At 44.7% G+C, this 13687-nt stretch overlaps 1 protein-coding gene across 1 annotated transcript; it reads right to left on the bottom strand.

The window, feature by feature from the left end:
• Positions 1 to 1865: 1865 nt before the first annotated feature.
• On the bottom strand, positions 1866 to 11374 carry LOC135982594 (arginase-1-like). The gene is made up of 5 exons (XM_065589971.1): positions 11355 to 11374; positions 9129 to 9221; positions 7127 to 7231; positions 5123 to 5259; positions 1866 to 2320 (listed from the first exon to the last, which is right to left on the bottom strand). Exons 1-5 carry the CDS (start codon positions 11372 to 11374, stop codon positions 2145 to 2147), a joined length of 531 nt encoding a protein of 176 aa, XP_065446043.1. The 3' UTR covers positions 1866 to 2144.
• Between the last annotated feature and the right edge of the window lie 2313 nt (positions 11375 to 13687).

Here is a 13687-nt window from a genome sequence, read left to right as displayed (position 1 = left end):
CCTGCCTCCTGGAATTTCAATAAGGCCCTGGACCCTGACAGTCCAGCCAGAAGCCCCAGACCCATCGGGACTGGCCGGCTGCCCCGGAGCATGAGGGGTGGGCCGGCTGCCCTGGATCTGGACCCCAGAGCTCGTGGGGCTGGGTAACTGCCCTGACCCCACGGGGCCTGCTAGCAGCCGTGACTCCGGATTCCCACCATGCAGGGCAGGCCAGCAGCCCCGACCCCATCCCCGCCACCCTGGGCGGTGGGGCAGCCTGGCTGGACCCCTCCACGCTTGGCAGCTCGGACCCCTTCACACCAGACAGCTGGGAACCCGGCAGACCCTGGGCATGCAGGCAGGCCTTTAGCAGACAGCTGAGCTGGGCTGCAGTTGTGTGCTACTTCCGTGGGTTGAGAACTGCTGCCCTAGACCATTGGAATAAGGTACCTGACCAACAGAAACAAATACCAGCATTGTTTGATGTGAGTGTCCTTTAATCTCTTATCTTAACCGTCAGTGGTCTAAAAAGAAATGATTGTTTGCCTAACATTGCCTACTTTGGACTGAATGCTTTAGGTTAGAAGTTGCGTTTTTTTGCTAATGCTTTAAATGACTGTCACAGCAAAGCATAGTTTGTGTACAATTTCAGTCCTACATTTGGGTGGCTGATCGTAGAGTTTAAACCTGAAGGTGAGACCCTCAGCTGCCCAGGCAATGGCAGCATGGGTTAATGTTTGTGACAAACACAGCAGGTATGAATAATCAGATTTGCGGGAGGTGAAAGAAGGGCCTGATGCATAAGAATTGAGAGACTGTTCTCTGTGTAGGAGGCAGCATGGAGAATGCAGAGGCATGCACGTAGTTGATTGTTTTTAATGATCTGGTATTTTTAAGGTGACCATATGTCCTGTTTTGGCCAGGACAGTCCCTTTTTTAAGCCCTGTCCCAGCTGTCCTGACTTTTTGGCAAAAGTGGGCATGTTTTCCTGTTTGCTCTTGCCAACTTTATCAATTCTCAAGAGCAAATGGGACAAATACCCACTTTCATCAAAAAAGTGGGGTGGGATGCGGTGGAACATGCAGGGGAGGGAGGGGGTGAGCGGCGATGCCAGCTCCACGCGCGGGGGGGACGCAAGGCTCAGGTGAGCAGTTGGCGACGGGGGGAAGGGGCTCGGGCTATCCCACACAGTATTCTGTTTTCCCTTAGGGAAATGTGGTCACCCTAGGTATTTCTGTATATAATGTATTTGATCAGAGGAAACTCATCTAGTAAGACTTGAACAACTGTCTGTAATGCCAATGTTATCTGACTTAACTGAGATCAGTCTCTGGAAGAAGTTCAATTTAGTTATTAGCCACCAGAGGGAGTTCACATGGTGCATTCCCATTCTATGGTTCTATGAAACCATAGATTCTGAGACCAGAAGAGACCATTGTAATCATCTATTCTGACCTCCTGTAGAACATAGGCAATAGAACTTCCCCAAAATAATGCCTAGAGCACATCTGTACATTAGTCTGTCTGCAAAATTTCAATATAAAGTTAATTAATATTTCATTTATAATGAAACATACATACCCATTATAAAACTACTTCCCAAATCCAGTTACTTGGTATTTTAAAATGTCAATTTCTTTTTAATTTGTAAGATAACATGTTGGATGTGTTGACTCAAGTTTTAGTAATGCAGAAGGTGAGCTAAAGTAATGTTACTTACTAAGTAGTGGGCTGTTTTTGCATGTAGAAATTTGTTGAACAATTATCTAGTACTAACAGTTTGCAATCTCTTCCAGAAAACTTAGTTTAGTGCATAAGAAAAATGTCCACTTTCTTTTTAACGACCCAGGAACTTTATAGAGAGCAACGAAAACAAGGTCAGTAAATAGAAGTAATAATGTGATTTACTGCAATGTTGGTAATAAATGGTTTGACTTGACTTTTCTACTTTATGACAAATTCTAAAACAGTATGAGCAAATCTGACACTTTACTTCACCAGCCTCCATTAGCATGAGTGAGAATTACTGTCTCATTAGTGACTGAGCTTCGATGAAAAGCTTATTTTTTTGCTTGAGGTTACCAAAGTCATTCAGTAAGCAACTGTCATTAACAAAATATTATACTTTAGGACTGAAAAACTTCTTGGAACTTAATTATATATGTTCAGATGGATTTTTGTGGCTTGGGTATACGGTAACTGGGACTATGAGAACCTTCACGTTCTTTACCAAAACAGGATAAGATAATTGAAACAGCTGTGTTGACCGTTGTGTTAACTTCTTCTTGTGTCTTCCCAAGAGCCGGATTGATCTCCATTATATCTACTGCTGATAGCAACCCTGCAATAACAAATGACAGTTATACTGAGAAAACTTTCAATTGATGCATAATTTTCTTTTCAGGTCAAGAAATTCCAAACTCACTACCACAGAGGTTCCAAGGCAGGATGTATTTTCCTCCTGTTAGGTTTTGCCTTTCTTCTTTACCAACATTAACAAAGCAGCTATTTAGAGTCAGATATTCTGCTCATCTTCTGCTGGACACAACAACAAGGAGCTGATATCAGAGAGCTAGTTATGACTCTAATCCTCAGCCTCAGGCATCGTTGGGGGGCTACTGTAATTTGAACCAGCTAGCTTTGTCCCCAAGAGTTCATACACTACCTGAGGTATAGCCAAAGTGCAGAATGCTCTGGATACTTCCCCCTAGTGCCCAGGACCCATTCAGTCCCACCCCCAATATGTCGTCTGAGCCAAGGGGTGTAAAGAAGAAGTCATAGGAGCCAGCTACATCAGCTCTATGCTTATTGGGGGTCCCATACTACAAAGTTGCAGGTGATTTCTAACTTTCTTTGTGTCTGTTTTTACATTTTATCAAACACCTGCATTCCAGTGAATTGACAAAGCACATCACAAACTAAATGCCACTAAAACACACAGGTAGCTGTGGTGGGAGTGCAACAGCTACGCAGAGACCGGAGTGCTACACAGTAGGGACAGCATGGGAAATGTAGCCTATAGAAATTAGTAAATCCCTATTCATGCAAAATGTGCTATGAGAGCAGACAGGACCTCAGTTAAAGGTCTTACCCAAAAGCCCTGCACAGAGAGTAAGCTATATGGTACAGTTAATCTCTCTGAAGGAAGGATGAGGAGATGTTAGGGGATATTTGAACCTTTGGGTCCAGAACATCTAGGTATTCAAAACTTGCTATTTAACTCACTATTCTGTCCCCTCCAGTTTTAATTTTAATGAGCTCCACTCTTCAGCAATACTTTTGTTTTCTTTTCCTATACTAAGAGAGGGTGACACTTTCTCTGCTTTGATTAAATGTTCAATCCTAATGTTGTTTTAAGCTGTAGGCAGAGAGGTGAGGTGATATTACCAGATGTGGCCACACTGGTTTGAGATCATCTGGATTCACTATTTAGAATGCTGTGGGCAAAGTATTCCTGAAAGTTTAGATTTGAATGGACCCTTAGAACAGATACTTATGCTAAACTACATGTATCTGTTTGATTTTGTATTTAGCTGTGACACTCTTAATACTTTTCCCAGACCTGAAAAAGAGCTCTGTGTTGCTTGAAAGCTTGTCTCTCTCACCAACTGAAGTTGGTCCAATAAACAATATTACCTCATCCACCTTGTTCCTCTAATATCCTGGGACCGACACAGCTACAATAACGTTGTGCCTTCCCTGTTGTCTTTTTGCCTTTATTTTGGACTGGAATTCCAAGAGGTGGTGATAGTGTACATTGCAAAGCAGTCAAGGGCTGTAAACATTGAATTACTTTTCTCTGGCAATACCATGGGTACACTAAAGAAGGTTGCAAGCTGCAAGAAACCAGTTTTTCCAGTCTGGACTTTGGTGAGTGGTAACCAAAAAACGAATCACCTAATGGAGGGCCTTGATCACCTGACGGGGAGACCAGGAGGTTTCCATGTCAGAGGGGGCTTAAAGTTATAAACGATACATGGCCTGTTCTTAGCAGCTGCCTCTCAGTGACCAGGACAAGAATACAAGACTGAGCAGGAGAGAGGAAGGACTTGGGACACTAAAAGAACTGACCAAAACCCAAAGGCTCTGCGTGGTGAGGACAAAGGAGGGTGAGAGATGTTTGTGAAGGCTTTGTTACTTTTGCACACATCTTAAGTCTCTTACGCTTGCTGAGTTAAGTGTCGGGGGAAGGGTATGTTTAAATTATTGGTGAGACTTGGGGGTGGTAGTTCAGCATTGGTCTTGAAGCCTACTGCATTTGGATGATGGGGTCCTACTTACAAAAAGGGGTACCAGCCAGGGAGTCTATAAACTGGAAGAGAGCCTGACAATTCTGTTTCTCAGACTCAGTGGGCTTAATAGCATGCATGACCCAGTACTTGAATTTCAAACATAGGAGTCTGCTGAGTATTCAGCAATGGGAGCTCTGCCAGGTCTGTGTCACTACCCAGTCCATAGATTCCAAATAAAGCATGGCAAGTAGGATTCTTTTTCTTTTCCTTTTCTTTCTCCTAGTCAGAGCCACAACTTATTGTAATTTTAATGGCAGGTATGGCTGAGGGCGTGTCTACACTTACCAGAGGATCAACGCTGCAGCGATCGATGCATCTGCGGTTGATTTAGCGGGTCTAGTGAAGACCCGCTAAATCGACCGCCGATCACTTTCCCATCAACTCCTGTACTCCACCTGATCGAGAAGAGTAAGGAGAGTCGACGGGAGAACGTCTCCCATCGACGTCGCGTAGTGTGGATCTAATTCACGTAATTCAAAAAATAGTGTGGATCTATTCACATAACTCAAATTGCGTAGATTAGATCAACTTTTCCCTTTAGTGTAGACAAGGCCTTAGGCAATGCTCATTTATTTAGTTCTTAATTTATAGTTAAAACTCAGGTTTTACTCTGGACATCCACAGCTAAACTGTGAGCTCATCAGCCTTCATCCTACATGACTACTATGCAATAGTGAATATCACATTCTCTTATTTGATGTGTGAATTCCTCTTATATTAAAGCAGTGCAAAAATCCAATATGTACCTCAAAGTTGGAAAATCCCTCACCATAACACTTTAAATGCTGTAGGTAGACATGGCAAATGTTAAATCTAAACCTGTATTAAGAATTTTCAGGTGTTTATTGTACCTGTTCTATAAAGTTCTTCTGCTACATAGATACCCTCTCTCAAAGTCACTCCTCCAGGAACTGGGGTGCCTGTAGCTGGTGCCAGAGAGGGATCCAAGCCATCAACATCAAAACTTAGGTGAATTGGTCTCTTCTTACTTTATTGGTGGAAAGCAAAAGCATAAAATTAAACAGAAGCTGTAAAGTGGTCCTGTGAAAATGTTCTTCACAAACAATGGAAAAACTTAAGCCCCCTGATTGAGGCTTCTTGCTTGAGTCCTACTTAGAAAACATTTGTGCCACATAAAGAAGTTATGAAATGACATACTGCCTTGGACTGCAGCACAGTGAAGCAAGGAACAGATTGTAAATTGGTTCCATGTTTGTCACAGAAGTCATGGATTCCGTGACTTCTGTGACTTCTACAGCGGCGGTTGCTGGAGCAGTCTTGGGCCCCCCAGTTCCCCAGCAGCAGGAGTTTGGGTGTCGGGGGGCTCAGGGCTGGGGGTTGGGGTGCAGGGCGGTGCTTACCTGGGGTGGGGGTGGGGCGCTCCCCAGAAGGGCAACAGCAACTCCGCTCCCTCCTAGCTCCACGTGCTGCCTCCGCCTGCAGGCACTACCCCCGCAGCTCCCATTGGCCACGGTTCCCAGTCAATGGGAGCTGCAGAACTGGGACTTGGGGCAGAGCGGAGGCAGCACGTGGAGCTAGGAGCTGGGGTCACTGCTTCCCAGGAGCTGGGTAGGGAGCCTGCTCCAGCCCCCCCGGCACCCCCTGAGCCGCAACTCCACCCCCCCTCCCCCGAGCACCTGTGGAACCCCCCCGGGCCGCAACACCTCCCTCCCACCCCCGGGCCGCCCTCCCGAGCTGCCCCCCCCTTCCCTAAGTTTTAGTCAGGGGTATATAGTAAAAGTCATGGACAGGTCACGGGACGTGAATTTTTGTGAATATATTCACTAGAGAAAAATGAACAAAATTGAGCTAAATTGATGATGCTGTCACCATTTCCCGATGTGAGACTGTTCTAGTCTTACAATCTCCCTGCGATGAAGCTTTCCCTGAATTCCGCCTAAAGCTGTGCTGTTTTTTAAATGTAATCCTATCACTCCTTCCTGTTACTACTACCCTTTTTCACTACCCTCAGTAAGACTGTAGGCCCCAAGGATGGAGAGGAATCCCTGCTTGAGCAGGGGAGAGTTCCAACGGTAGCAGCAGATGGGGGAAGCCCTAGCAGCCTAGCTCTGTTTGATCTGTGGGCGGGAAGAACACCCTAGAGCCAGTATGAAGGCACCTATTACTTGTGTTACCGTAGCACCTAGGAGCCCCAGACATGAACCAAACCCCCATAGTGCTAGGCACTGTACAAACAACAAAAAGAGTCCCTGCCATAAAGTACATGGCATGAAGACACTAGAGGCCTCTGGAGTTACCCAGGGGCCTAGACCAGTGCCTGATGACTTCCATTGTACTCATCCAGTGCCAAAGAGAGACTTGGACACAGTTGTGAGCAGCCAGTGGGGCGGATTTGAGTATTCACTTCAAACTTTTAAAATTAGATACCAATTTAAATACCATTAAAATGAACCACTGTGTTTTAAATGTACATCATACAGGAGAGTTTTGAAGTGATCTTTGACCATAGGATCAACGATACTTAGTGGGTCTCCTGTAACGGTCAGGGCAGAAATTTTGTTTTTCTGATCTTTGGGTTCAGATTGTCAGTACATAAATTGGGCTTGATTTATATGCATGAGTATTAGGCAAAATGTGCCGTGTTCTCTTAGATCTGTTGAACTTTAACACAATCACATAGTCCTATTACATATAGAGGACCTCTTTTCCCACTGCCCTAGAACAATTTTGCTGTACTGTCCTGGCAGGTATCTATTCAGCATCCCTGGAGCACTCCAGTGACTGACTGGGATCTCAAAATTCTGGGGTGATTTACCTGACCATTTTTGAGCATGGGTTGTAGTGTAATTTTTATTCTGTATAAAAAAAAAAAAAGAAATAGTTTCTTTACTTACTTGGCCAGCAAATAACAAAGTGTTTCTTCCATCACCTTCTGAATCCCAAGTTGATCTATTTCAGTCATCGAATAGTATTTAATACCCAGAGATTTCAGAATACAGCTGAAAGAGACATGGCAGACACATTAACGGCTTATGAATGCCACTAAAAGTACATTGTTTTTTCAGCATTTTGTAAATGTACTGACCTCTGAAATGTTATCTTCCATCTGAGAACCTAAGTACAAATATTAAGTAAATTTTACATTTTAATTCTGCTTACAAATTATCAACCAGGTGAATGAATTATAAAAGTAAGAGAGAGAAGTAAAGTATTCTGCTTATATTGAAGTGCTTAATTTTTGAACTTGGGTACCTAAGCGCATATATAGGCACCTAATCTATATTGGTTACATTTGAAATATGTATTTAGTTTGGAATTTGGATACCTTAAGTCACCATTTAGATGCCTACAAATCAATATTTAAGTTCTTAAATTTGGATTTAAAACGTATGTATTTATACACGTGCTGGTTTAGACAAACAGAGGAGGGGACAGGCAGGAGCAGTTGATCGAAGTTGGTTTTTGATTGGAGAAGCAGATGACTGAAGATGAAAGAACCAGATGGGTGGGGGAGGATAAGAGAGGAGGTAAAGAAAAGTAGGGAAAGCTAAGAGATGATGTAGAGAGGATCGATTGGGCATTAGAGGACAAGGAGGAGACAGACCTGTGAGACAGACTGGAGTGAAAAAGATGAAATGTACATGGTAGGGGATGGGCAGGAAGGTGAGAGTTCTTGCTGGATTGCATCTTTTCTCTTTGAAGAAATTGGAGAGACTCCTCAGCACAGGAGAGGAGCAGGCATCTGGTTTGAGGAGAGAGCCAAAGGTAAAGAAGATGTGTTGATGGCTGTGGGTGCAGGCTTCATTCAGTCAGCAAAAAGGGGTTGAGCAGTTTGGGAGGAAGTCTTCATAGGCACTGGATTTTCCCCCAACATTTCACTTATGAACGTGAGCAGAGGAATCCGATACGAGAGGAGGGGAGGGAAATTACTTCTGGTGAATTTAGCATGACCTTTTGAGGTGAGGCGATATTTAAAGATAGTGTCTTCTCCCTGCAATTCTTGATTTATATATTGCAGATTTTGTCCATTGGCTGGCTGTCTTTGGGGAAGGAGGGCCTATTTTCTACTTTATTTTCTCCCATCATAGAATCATAGTAATCTTGGGCTGAGGCAGGACCAAGTAAACCTAGACCATCCCTGGTAGGTGTTTGTCTAATCTGTTCTTAAAAACCTCCAAAGACAGGGACTCTACAACCCCCCTTGGAAGCCTGTTGTAGTCCTTAACTATCCTTTATACTTAAAGTTTTCTAAATATCTAACCTAAATCTCCCTTGTTGCAGATTAAACCCATTGCTTCTTGCCCTACCTTCAATAGACAGGGACACCAATAGATCACCATCCTCTTTATAACAGCCATTAATATATTTGAAGACTATTATCAGACCCCCCTCAGTCTTCTTTTCTTAAGACTAAATAAACACATTTTATTTTTAACACTTCCTTGGAGGCCAGGTTTTCTTAACACTTTTCTCATTTTTGTTGCTCTCCTCTGGACACACTCTGATTTAGCCACATCTTTCCTAAAATGTGGTGCCCAGAATTGGACACAGTACTCCATCTGAGGGTTCACCAGGGCCAGGTACAGCGGGACAATTACCTCCTGTGCCTTACATACAACACTCCGTTAATATACCCCGGAATATTAGATTTTTTCCACAACCGCATCACATTATTGGCTCACATTCAATTTGTGATCCATTCTATCCTGCTTCTCCCAAACCCCCCGATTATTTTCTGCAGTACTGCTGCCTAGCCAGTTGTTTCCAAATCACATCACATTAAGCCTCACACTGGTCAAGGAGGCACCTACTTTGCAGTCTACAGCAACACCACACATCCATTTAGGCAAGGGAAATGTGGCTTTTGAGCACTATTGAGAGAGGAACTAGACTCACTGTTCAGCATTGTCCACATCTCTTAGTCCAATATACACAATGTCTTCAGCAGACAGGCACGGGGTTATATTTGCTGGTTGATATTTATTTTCCCTAGTTGGGAAATGGTGTAATTTTTATTAGTCAGTCACGGTTGGATTTTTATCACATCCAAGCTTTATTTTAGGTTTGTATAATCCACTACTTTAATTCTTCAAATTTTAATTGTGTGTGTGTGTGTGTACTGTCAGTTGTTTACCAGGTATGACTGGATAACAAAAGTGAAAATAGTCTCAATTAAGATTTGTAAAATATTGATCATATTTGACATCTTTAAAGAATTTTTTAATTAAAAAAACCCTTGAAGTTTATGGTAATACTGTTTGCTATCTTACGCCTTAATATTTATTTGCCATGCTCTTCAGTTTAAAAATAGGGGTTAATTAGAACATCTCAGTCTCTGTGTCCTAAATCTTCAGTTCTACAACAATACCATCTCAGATGATGATCTCCACAGAACTCACAACTTGAGTAAGGTTAGGCCTCATGAGCACCTCCTGCTGAAAGCCCTGGTGCTTTAAAAGATAGTGTTGTTTCAGTAGAAAGAATTCTTCACATCAGTCTGCATAGTCAACACCTAGCATAGTGTTAGAAGGCACTATATTGTCATACCCCCCAAGATTCTAACAAGTGGTCCAGTGTGAATAATTATGAACTGCCTTACCTATATTCATCTTACAGTTTGCATAAATTATACAACTTCACAACAGTTTAGGACAGGAACAGTAGTACTTCTGCGTGCTGTTTAAAAAGCTGTCTTGCTCCATTCCAAAGTTGAGTTAAGTGATTCTCGTGTCTGCCAGACTGGATTTGGTAACACACTGCACCTAGGTGCCCTCCAGAAATCCAGTACACATCTTGGAAGTTTAGTCTGCTTCTCCAGAGGCCTCTCCAAAGGTTATTCTGGGGCAGAGCCAAAGGGTCAATTGATAGGGTTGGGACGCAGAAGGGATGAGTTCTGTTCCCGGGTCTGCTATATCACTTTGGTCAAGTCACTTACCTCTCTGTGTTTCAATGTACTTCTCTGTAAAACTGAGATATTTGCTCACCTTTCTAAACAGGTTTAAGATGTATGAATGAAAAATGCTGCATAAGTATCAAGCTTCATTACTGGTGCGTGTGTGCCTTCTGACCGAACAATAGCAACTACTATGTGCACGCACACTACAGGATAGTCCTATACTATGTAGAAATAATTCTTGGGGTTGGCCTGGGACTAGAATGTACATCTGCAGTTCTGCGTAGCACCTATTTACGGTCATTGGTCTTGCGTGGAGAGTAACAGAGAATTTGGCCTCCTGCCTTTAGGAGCAAATGTTTAGAGCTATTGGGAACCCTAAAACCTGTGAGGTTTTTCTCACCTTTTAAAATTGGAGCCTGAAATCTTTTGTTTCTTCGCTAAGCAAGCTGCAACAATATAAATTAGCCCTCTCCCTCTATTCTACCTGTGTACATAAATGGGTTTAGTAGCTCAGTGTCTAAGCTCCTTCAGTTCCTGGCCTATGCAGAGATGACAAAAAGTGAAATTGGACTGAGGCCATCAAAAGATCATGTTTGGCCACTACCAGCCTGGGTTTGAACCTGTGACCTAAAGCTGAAAGGCTCTCTGTCCCATTAACAGTCTCCTGAGTCATTCTGTCTTTAGCTAGGTGGTAGAATTACTGTCCAATGGGTTTAAGTATTTTTTAAATACATAAGTGTTGGGATATAGTCTCCTTTTGATGTGTATGCAAAGCTCATTAGCAGGCTTCCGAGGTTGTTGCCCTAGACCAGTGGTTTTCAACTGATTACACATTGTGGTCCACAGGGGCCAGGTGGCAGGGCAGCGGCAGCCCTGACCCCGTCCCTCGCTGCGTGGGCCGCCCCACTGCTTGCCCTGGACCCCGCGGGGATGGCTGACTACCCTGGACCTTGCCATGCAGCTGCCCTGGGCCCCACATGGCCGGCCAGCTGCCCACCCCAGATACCTTTTGAATCACACCAAGGGAACAACTCTACACGTTCATTCTCCACGCATTTCACTTCTTCACCATCGTGTCCCTCCACAATACCAAGTGGCAGGACCTTCTACCACCTGTGGAGGGTGAGGAATCCCAGTGGACCAACCTATATTCCACCCTAGTCCCATGGCCTGCCCAGGATGTCGGTTGGTGGCTCCCCAATAGAGCCGTAAGCATGGGCGTGTACCTAGCGCGGTTCACCCGCATCCCCTACGCCTGCCCCTTTTGCTGTGTGAGGGAGACCCTGGCGCATGTCTATCTAGAATGCGTCAGGTTGCAGCCCCTATTCCGGCTCCTCCAGAATCTCTGTTTGAAGTTCTGGCTGTACTTCTCCCCACACCTTTTCAAATATGCACACCCTCTCCATGGCCCCACGAAGTTGCGAGACCTCCTAGTCAACCTTCTCCTGCTGTGTAGAGTTGTTCCCTTGGCACGGTTTGAAAGCGAACTGGCAAGCTCCAAAGTGGCCATATATACAATACCAGGAGGAGGATGCTGGACAGGGAGGGGCTCTGCGACTGTGGCGCCTATTTCTGTTCCTCCCTTGTCTTATATTTGGGCAGAGTTCCTGTGGGCGGCATCTGCTGGCTCCCTAGACAGCTTTGAGGAGCCTTGGGGCTGTCTGAGGTTCTCTGCTCGGTGTCCCCATCTGCATCCCTAATTTTGAACCTATGACCCCCGCTCCATGCCCTTAGTTGTCCCCCATATTCAGTTGGATCCCAGGTCCAGTGGTTCCTCCTACAAGGCTAGGAAAGGGGCCTTTAGATGTGGATGGGCTTCTGCCCGCCTGCCTCCTGGAATTTCAATAAGGCCCTGGACCCTGACAGTCCAGCCAGAAGCCCCAGACCCATCGGGACTGGCCGGCTGCCCCGGAGCATGAGGGGTGGGCCGGCTGCCCTGGATCTGGACCCCAGAGCTCGTGGGGCTGGGTAACTGCCCTGACCCCACGGGGCCTGCTAGCAGCCGTGACTCCGGATTCCCACCATGCAGGGCAGGCCAGCAGCCCCGACCCCATCCCCGCCACCCTGGGCGGTGGGGCAGCCTGGCTGGACCCCTCCACGCTTGGCAGCTCGGACCCCTTCACACCAGACAGCTGGGAACCCGGCAGACCCTGGGCATGCAGGCAGGCCTTTAGCAGACAGCTGAGCTGGGCTGCAGTTGTGTGCTACTTCCGTGGGTTGAGAACTGCTGCCCTAGACCATTGGAATAAGGTACCTGACCAACAGAAACAAATACCAGCATTGTTTGATGTGAGTGTCCTTTAATCTCTTATCTTAACCGTCAGTGGTCTAAAAAGAAATGATTGTTTGCCTAACATTGCCTACTTTGGACTGAATGCTTTAGGTTAGAAGTTGCGTTTTTTTGCTAATGCTTTAAATGACTGTCACAGCAAAGCATAGTTTGTGTACAATTTCAGTCCTACATTTGGGTGGCTGATCGTAGAGTTTAAACCTGAAGGTGAGACCCTCAGCTGCCCAGGCAATGGCAGCATGGGTTAATGTTTGTGACAAACACAGCAGGTATGAATAATCAGATTTGCGGGAGGTGAAAGAAGGGCCTGATGCATAAGAATTGAGAGACTGTTCTCTGTGTAGGAGGCAGCATGGAGAATGCAGAGGCATGCACGTAGTTGATTGTTTTTAATGATCTGGTATTTTTAAGGTGACCATATGTCCTGTTTTGGCCAGGACAGTCCCTTTTTTAAGCCCTGTCCCAGCTGTCCTGACTTTTTGGCAAAAGTGGGCATGTTTTCCTGTTTGCTCTTGCCAACTTTATCAATTCTCAAGAGCAAATGGGACAAATACCCACTTTCATCAAAAAAGTGGGGTGGGATGCGGTGGAACATGCAGGGGAGGGAGGGGGTGAGCGGCGATGCCAGCTCCACGCGCGGGGGGGACGCAAGGCTCAGGTGAGCAGTTGGCGACGGGGGGAAGGGGCTCGGGCTATCCCACACAGTATTCTGTTTTCCCTTAGGGAAATGTGGTCACCCTAGGTATTTCTGTATATAATGTATTTGATCAGAGGAAACTCATCTAGTAAGACTTGAACAACTGTCTGTAATGCCAATGTTATCTGACTTAACTGAGATCAGTCTCTGGAAGAAGTTCAATTTAGTTATTAGCCACCAGAGGGAGTTCACATGGTGCATTCCCATTCTATGGTTCTATGAAACCATAGATTCTGAGACCAGAAGAGACCATTGTAATCATCTATTCTGACCTCCTGTAGAACATAGGCAATAGAACTTCCCCAAAATAATGCCTAGAGCACATCTGTACATTAGTCTGTCTGCAAAATTTCAATATAAAGTTAATTAATATTTCATTTATAATGAAACATACATACCCATTATAAAACTACTTCCCAAATCCAGTTACTTGGTATTTTAAAATGTCAATTTCTTTTTAATTTGTAAGATAACATGTTGGATGTGTTGACTCAAGTTTTAGTAATGCAGAAGGTGAGCTAAAGTAATGTTACTTACTAAGTAGTGGGCTGTTTTTGCATGTAGAAATTTGT

The sequence above is a fragment of the Chrysemys picta genome, chromosome 3 (genome assembly GCF_011386835.1).
Source record: "Chrysemys picta bellii isolate R12L10 chromosome 3, ASM1138683v2, whole genome shotgun sequence".
Classification (NCBI taxonomy): domain Eukaryota; kingdom Metazoa; phylum Chordata; order Testudines; family Emydidae; genus Chrysemys; species Chrysemys picta.
This window is presented reverse-complemented; position numbering and strand designations above follow the sequence as displayed.

Excerpts from the sequence above, each read along its gene's own strand:
- LOC135982594 (XM_065589971.1), bottom strand. The coding sequence starts at position 11,374 with ATGCGGGTGAACCGCGCTAG. Across the intron at positions 5,260-7,126 it reads CTTTGTTATTTGCTGGCCAA|TAAGAAGAGACCAATTCACC; the intron begins GTAAGTAAAGAA and ends CCACCAATAAAG. Across the intron at positions 2,321-5,122 it reads AGAAGAACTTTATAGAACAG|GGTTGCTATCAGCAGTAGAT; the intron begins GTACAATAAACA and ends TTGTTATTGCAG.